Source organism: Larus michahellis, chromosome 4 (genome assembly GCF_964199755.1).
Source record: "Larus michahellis chromosome 4, bLarMic1.1, whole genome shotgun sequence".
Lineage (NCBI taxonomy): Eukaryota > Metazoa > Chordata > Aves > Charadriiformes > Laridae > Larus > Larus michahellis.
Window position 1 is genome coordinate 75,444,580 of NC_133899.1, and position 8,188 is coordinate 75,452,767.

Below are 8,188 nucleotides of genomic sequence, written 5' to 3' on the forward strand. Positions count from 1 at the left end.
CTGCTCACGGCCTGGACAGACATATTTTTCACTGGGTGAAAAACTGACTCGATGGCTGGGGCCAAAGAGTTCACAAGTGGTGTTCTCCAGGGCTCAGTATGGGGGCAGTTCTGTTTAATATCTTTACCAACGACCTGGACAAGGGGATCAAATGCACCCTCAGTAACTTTGCAGATGACACCAAGTCAGGCAGGAGTGTTGATCTGCTTGAGTGTAGGAAGGCTCTACAGACGGATCTGGACAGACTGTATTAATGGTCCGAGGCCAATGGCATGAGGTTCAACAAGGCCAAGTGCCGGGTCCTGCACTTGGGTCACAAAAACCCCATGCAATGCTACAGGCTTGGGGAAGAGTGGCTGGAAAGCTGCCCGGTGGAAAAGGACCTGAGGGTGTTGCTTGACAGCCACCTGAATGTTAGCCAGCAGCGTGCCCAGGTGCCCAACAGCATCCTGGCTTGTATCAGAAATAGTGTGGCCAGCAGGACTAGGGAAGTGATTGTCTCCCAGTACTCAGCACTGGTGAGGCCCCACCTCAAATACTGTGTTCAGTTTTGGGCCCCCCACTAGAAGAAAGACACTGAAGTACTGGAGTGTGTCCACAGGAGGGCAACAAAGCTGGTGGTGGGTCTAGAGCACAAGTCTTATGAGGAGCAGCTGAGGGCTCCTCTTAGGCTTGTTAAGCCTGGACAAAAGGAGGCTCAGGGGAGACCTTATAACTCTCTGTAACTACCTGAAAGTTGTAGCAAGGTGAGTATCAGCTTCTTCTCCCAAGTAAGAAGTGATAGGACAAGAGAAAATGGCATCAAATTGCGCCAGGGGAGGTTTCAATTGGATATTGGGAAAAAAATTCCTCACTGAAAGCATTATCAAGCATTAGAACAGGCTGCCTAGGGAAGTGGTTGAGTCACTATCCCTGGAGGTATTTAAAAGACAGGTAGATGTATCGCTGAGGGACATGGTTTAGTGGCAACTTGGCAATGCAAAACAGTTGGACTTGATGATCTTAAAAGTCTCTTACAACCAAAACAATTCTGTGATTCTACATGATGTTCTACAGGTATTCGAGCTAGTTTAGGACTGGGCTGTCTCAGTCTCATCCTCCTGTTTCATCTCCCCCATTTCTTGTGCAACGCTAAATGGTGCCAAGGCATTTGTAAAGTACACTAGTGCAGGGGGCTGATCAGAAGAAAATTAAACAGGGTTGGTGGTAAAGTGAAGAGGAGGGGAAGCCATCAGGACCCCTTACCTCTCTAACTGATCATGTGAGTACTGGTACCTAGATAAGGGAGGGAAAGGGACCACAGAGCCAAAGACAACCACAACTGCCTTGACTTATCATACACTGAGACATGATACATCCAGGGAATCATTACTCAAGTTTTCACAGTAGCAATTACCAAGAAACTCTGATATTAGGTTTCAGAGAAGTTTCATGTTAAAGAGCTTTAAACACCTAGCTACTCAAAAGAGTTCTAAACATTCTCCTTTAAATGGATTTACTGTTTTTAAGAAGGAATAAGTGAATGAATGAGAGAGAATTTTGAACTATGTTCTGAACGCTAAAGAAGAAATTGGGACCAGACAGGATGCATCCAGAGGTCCTGAAAAAGATAGCCGGTATTCTTTTCAGGGCTACTCTCTATCTTGTTTAACAGGTCATGGAGATTAGGGGAAGTCCCCTTTAACTCGAGAAAGACTAATGTCATACCCAGCTTTCAAAAGGGTAAGAAGGATGACCTGAGGAACAGGCAGGTCAGCTTCACTCCAGTTGCCAAGAAATTCATAGAGTAAGCCCTTCTGGAAGCCATTTCCGGACACACAAAGGAAAAACCAGGGGCTAGGAATAGCCAGCCTTTACCAAGAGTTAAAATAAAAACAAAAAACAACAAAAAAAACACCCACCAAAACAAAGCCTAATGAGTCCAACTGCCTTTTACAATAAAATTATTAGAATCTGTGAATAAGGAGGGAGTGGTAGGTATCAAAGCTGGGTCATTACAATCCAAATGGGTGGACCACTGGATGGATGAAAGACTGGCTGGATCATTGAGCTCAGATGTTGAAGTTCCATGGTTAATGACAGTAGGGATTGGTTAAAAGTAAAAAGTTTCTCAGAGGTCTACACTGAGACTAACTTATGCATCTAATATTTTTCCTTATCAGTGACCAGAGGAGAAGACAGAATGTACCCTCATCAGTTCTGAGGATGACACCAAATTTGGGGGGGGAATGACTAGCATACTTGAGGACAGGACAACGGACCAGAGAGCTGTAAGAATTCACTGTCAGGAATCTCAGGAAATTCAACAAGTGCAAAGTCCTGTACTTTGGAGAGAAAAATCCCCTGGCACTGGTACAGACTAGAGAAAACTGGCAGGGCTGCAGCTCTACAGAGAAAAACATACGGGTCCTGGTGCAGAGCAAGCTAAACATCAATGAACAGAGCACTCTCCCAACAATGAAGCCTAACAGCATACTATACTGGATCGACAAAAGCCTAGCCAGTAGGCTGAGGAAAGCGATTGTTCCCCTTAACTCAGCACTCATTAGACCACAGCTGGAATACTGCAACCCGTTTAGGGCCCAGCAGTACATGAAAAATTATAAACTTGAGGGAGCCCAGCAAAGATCCACCAAGACAGCCCATGAAAAGGACTATAGCACAAGACTTGTGAGGACAGGCTGAGGATTTGTTTAGAATAGAAGAAACTTAGGATGCATCTCATAGCAGCTTTACGCTATCGCTGAGGAGGTTTTTAAAAAAAACAGAGACAGGTTCTTTTCCGAGATGCAAGGCAAGAAGAAATGAGACCTCAACTGTAAAGCTGAAACAGGGGAGGTTTGACATGAAATAAGGAGGAAAAAAAATAAGTAATTGCAGGGACAACTAAAAATTGCACAGGAAGGCTGCAAAAACTCTCACCTTAGAGGTTTGGAAGATCCTGATGGACAAAGCCCTGAGCAACCTTGTCTGAATTAAAAACTGACCATGTATTTAGTAAGAGATTGGACTACATGGCCTCCTGACATCCTTTCTAACCTGAATGATTCTACAGAACTCAGGCTACAGCATGACACATTCCCAGTAAAACTCTAGTAGAATTGTAGTCAAAGGCCCTACTTCAGAATTTGAATTTAGAGATGGACAAAGGAAAGACTATAATAGCAATTAAGTTCATTAATTTTACAGATTTTTGCTTTTTTGTTTTGGGAGGTTTTTTTGTTGTGTGCTGTTTTTTTAAAATGTCACCAAAATAAAAGTGTCATGGACTGCAAGGTACCAGACATTTTTTCTCCCATTCTCATGATTTTTTTCTTTTTGTCAGATATTTCCCATCTACTTTATCACTTCTGTTGCTTCCATATGACTACAGTATAATAAAGCCTTTACCGGTAGACACCACTGTAATATTATTTTCCCTTTCCCCCAAATACAGCATCTATATTTAGTCTTGACTAACCATTTTGCCATAAGTTGCTGCCTCTGGATTTTCCCAGCAAATATAAATTTGTCCAAGACATTAACATTTAAATATGTGCAAAATACATTCCACAGTGCAAAAGCACAACTGTTAATAACAAAACCCAAAAGTTTAGTTTTACCAAAGAAGAAATCAATAAGAACCACTAACTACAATAAAAAGATTCCCTTCTTCGCTAAAACAGTAATTTGGATTCCTGCTACGTGTGGCAGTAACTATTATATTCAAACACGAGTTAAAAATAAAAGATAGAATGAGTGCCCATAGACATCTCAAATTCAAGAAGCATTTATAGCATATTTGATCTATGTGATTTGGTACATTGTTATTCAATGTAACAGAGGAATAACATGTGGAAAAGCCATAGAAACAGCTCAAAATAAGTGAATCCATGAATTCACATTGGGATAAGTATTAAGGAGGAAGAGAATTGCCATCAATGCCAAGAACAGGCTTCCTCCTTTTTCTACACTACTACTAGACATACCAATACAGATCTTTCTTTCCTCCAAGTCTTGGTTAAAAGAAAATGTCTTTGGATGCAACAGAAAATAAGCCATTTAGTGCCTTAAGGCACTGCTCTCATCTGCTAGAAAGCAAGAACTTCAAAGCATTACCAATGCTGCTCTCAACATTTTCTGATAAAGGAACATGCTCCAAAGATCAGATCACAGCACTTAAAAATTAATTCACATTTTGCTTATAACGACTCAATGACATCTTACTCCCCCAACTTTTTAAACAAATTCTGAAATCCAAACTGATTGCAACAATGTGTCTTTATGAAATTTCCACCTTCACGGATCAGGATTTTAATACTACATATATCGACGTTCTAATAAGAAACAAAATATCTATTAAAATATTCAATTATATCCAGAATTATCAACACAATTCTTCTGGTGATAGGATTTTGTATTAAAAATTGCTTATGTGACAGCATAACATATTGATACTGAACAATGCAAACACTAATTGCTTCTTTGTCACCATCATTCAGAAAAAGATACCAAAGTTTTGAAGAGTCTCAAAATAAAACTTCAAGTAAAATCAGAGACAGCAAGACTTACATAGTCAAATGACAGTATTAGGACAGAAAGAGAGAAGTAATCATAAACATAAGCCTGCCCATTAGAACACTTCCAAATCATCACAGTAGTGATTATTAGGGAAATTAGAAGTAGAAATTTAAATAGTCCTAGTTTGGTACTCAATCTAATTTTGGAGGACCTGACATATTTTGCCAGCATGGTGAATAATCATGGAAATTAATTTTGGGCGCGCCTGGCTAGCTAAGGAATCACAAATATAAGGTTTTGGTCTCTCAGACTTAACCTGAAGCCTGATTAAACTGTTCATTAATGTCTCTCACTTGGAAAAGGTATCATTTAGCAGCCCTTATATATTCAGCCATAGTTTACATTTCAAAACGTGTTTTGTTCTCAAAAAGATCACAAAATGTGAAAACACACTGATTCCATTACATCCTGAAAATAGTCAGAGAACTATATATTCTAGCAGAATATTTACCAGTAACACACAGGATGAATTCCAGTTCTGTTTCATCTGAAAAACTAAACACCAATTGGAACTTTTAATTACTTGCCAAATAAGCATCATCACAAACTAGAAAGTACAAGTATAAGAACAAGACTGGCTACAGTACAGCAGTATATTTTATTTTCTTACCTGCAAGAAACAACCTTGAGTATTTTCTTGCCTGTTGAAACACAGACAGAACTGTTCTCTGCAGCACTAAAGAGAAAATGTTTCCCAATCCTTTAGCACCGTTTAGTGGCTATTCATTTGTAATGCAGTTGTATATATAGAAACAAGTAGAATTCTATCTTCCACTCTAGAGATAATTAAGAAAGGCTGGCATGTACCATATCAGCATCCTCACCTGTGAATGGCAGTTTAATATTGCACAGTTTATTCATTCGTTTGAGAACATTCAAATCTCTAAAGTGGTTAAGACAAGGAAAGTATACACAACAGTGTTAGGAACACATAAGAAAAAAATCCCAAAAAACAGAAAACCGAAGTGGTACAAGATAAATCATCATACACCTTTCCATTTGTCAGGCTTAAATCAATTTTAAGTAACAAAATAGTGCCAAGGGATTATACAGGAGTACCTGGATAATTCTAAAATAAGACGTGGAAGAATAACATTCTAAGCATTGAGATGTAGTTCCTTTAAAACATTTAAGAGAGACTAGGCAGTTACGATATTCAAACATTTGCAAGAGTATAGCTACATCCAAAAAGGTTCTCACTAAAATCTTATCTAAACCCAGGAAGAGGATTTCACCAAGCTAAAACAAGCAGATATTGAAAGTATTCCACTCAATATCAACAAGGTGTTTAGTACCACAGGCAATTAAGATTCCTCTCAAAAAGAAACCCTACTCCATTTCAGAGATAGAAATATTTGCATAATTTCATCTCTCCACAAACCAGGACTGCAATCAGGCCTACTATTCAGCTTTAGCCAAACCATTTAGTTTTTTATCAACTCCCTTAATCTCTGCAACCTTCTCCAAACATAAACTAAAGGATGACTGGAAGTTACTTTTGAACAAACTCATTATTTTTCAGGCATTTATATTATTTTGAGCTTTTTTAAATTACAACCTCTTACATATTGACAGAATTCTATCTGGGTGCAATCATGGCGTCATCTTTCAAACGCCAAGCCTTTGGGGATAGCAACTATCTAATTTGTGACAGATTCAATCAGAACAGCAGTCCTTGTCTTTCCAGGATACCATAAAGATAGAACAAAAAACTTATTTCACTCTTTTTACCTTAATTCTCCACTTAGAAGTTTTATTCCAACAGAATAACCATCACAATCCATTGTAAAAGGAATCTATTCTGAAAGACCAGACAAATAAGGCATTTTAAGAAATTAAGTCGATGATCACATAAGAGTACTGTCATGAGATAACAACAGACAGTGATGCAGTTTTCAAGATTAGGAGTTTATTCATTCCTCTGGTCTTTCATCAAGGCTGCATAGACACTCAAAAAATTCAGCTGCTTCTAGGAAGCAAAATACAACATTTTAAATTTATTGTTTAAGAAAATCTTACTTCACCTCCAGAGCAACATCGTATTGTCAATTACTACCAGATCTTTCCAGATAGGAGGAACAGACAGGAACCACACATCAATCGAGAGCTGACGTTATACTGCAGAGTTATACACCGCACTGTAGAACAACCTGGTGTGGGGCAAGATTATTCCAGGGCAAAACTAGACAATAACACATTCCCAATAAGCTAGCAACATTAACTCCCAGAAGACTGTTAAATCGGTTTTAAGACTGCTCAGCCCTCTCCCCACCACCACCCCCGCAACACACACGCCTACATACTACCAGTGAATGCGTATTTCAGCACGTTTCACGTCCCAGCTTTCAGGTGGCAATTGCAGAGACAGATACCTGAATCTCCCTAACCCAACCACGAAAACATAAAGCTCTACTCTGCTTTAAAGAGAACGAGATTCAGCTCTGGTTTTGTTTAAGCCCTTCGCTCCTTTGGAAGGCCCTAAAACAAAGAACGAGCAGAATTGCCTCTTCTAGCCCTACGCGCAGATAGGAGGGATTTTCCCCTCCCCTCTTCCTCTCCGCAAGGCGGAGAAGCAGGAGAAGAACCAGGACTTTTCCTGCGCCCGCCCCCCTCCCCCCGTATCGCGGCAGCCTGGGGAAGGAGAGAGGTCTTTCCTCTCCCTCCCGCCACGGGCCGCGAGCCGGGGAAGGGAAGGAGACAAGGGTGAGTCACCCTCCCACCGAGGCCCACCGCCCGAGGGGCAGACGGACACAAGCCGGAGCCCAGAAGGGTCCAAGCCGGGACTCACCACCCCAAGGCGGTGCAGCCGCAAGAACTAACAGGAGAGGCCCCTTCAACCAACCCTCACCCGGCAGCACTCACCGGACCCCGCTGAGTGGTGACGGTGGTCGCCATGGCGCCTCCCTCGGACCCAGACCCTTCCTTCCGCCCCGCCAGGCCGCCGCCGCTACCGTTACCGATCCCAACGGCCGCCGCTAACCGTCACTCAGCCCCGTCAGCTGACCCCCGACCCCGCCCCCAGCGCCCGGGCGTGCCTGCAGCAACGCATTCTTCCCCCGCCCCCTCCCGGCCGTTGCCAAAGCGGCGCCGTGCGCATGCGCGGAGGGAACACAACGCACCCGTCCGCTGTTGCGCATGCGCTTATCGACGGAGGGGGGGGCGAGCGGGAGGCGCACCGCGCCTCCCGCTCGCCCCCCCTCCGTCGATAAGCGCATGCGCACTTGTGCTCCGCTGTGGCCGCTGCAGCCGCTAGGGGGCGCCGCGGCGCTGAGGAGGAGCCGGGGCGGGTACGACGCCTCGAGGCCGCCATCTTGGTGGCGGAGGCGTCCCGCCGGCCTGAGGGGAAGCATCCGCCCCGCTGGAAGACGAAGGGGGCGGAGGTTTCGCGTGGGACGGCGTGAAGCGCTCCTCGCCCCCGACGTGTGTAAGGAAGCGGTGTTTTGCCTCGCCCGGCCTGCCCGCCGTTGATGGTTTTTCCAAAGCGGGCACGGCGACCTCCTTCAGCTTGCCCAGCCATTGCAGCCCTTTCCAAGAAGAACAAAAGCAGCTTTAATATTCAGCCGAGTGCTGCTTTGGGAGATAAAATCTGATCGTTTCAAAGCCTATTTAAATAACATAACTGTTTCCT

At 43.1% G+C, this 8,188-nt stretch overlaps 1 protein-coding gene across 8 annotated transcripts in view; it reads right to left on the reverse strand.

Moving 5' to 3' along the window:
* Positions 1-7,653, reverse strand: part of TOLLIP (toll interacting protein) — a 30,438-nt gene extending 22,785 nt beyond the window's left edge. Inside the window, exons 1-3 of one of the 8 annotated variants that reach the window (XM_074585660.1) lie at positions 7,423-7,554; positions 6,292-6,361; positions 5,171-5,336 (exon numbers count right to left, since the gene is read on the reverse strand). Coding sequence is in view for 2 of the 8 variants with exons in the window: in XM_074585653.1 (XP_074441754.1) it covers positions 7,423-7,455 (33 nt within the window). In the remaining 6 variants the exon portion in view is untranslated. Of the gene's footprint in view, positions 1-5,170; positions 5,385-6,291; positions 6,362-6,584; positions 6,706-6,866; positions 7,120-7,422 lie in introns of those variants that run through there. The other 7 variants (XM_074585658.1, XM_074585654.1, XM_074585655.1 and 4 more) reach the window with 7 other exon arrangements.
* Between the last annotated feature and the right edge of the window lie 535 nt (positions 7,654-8,188).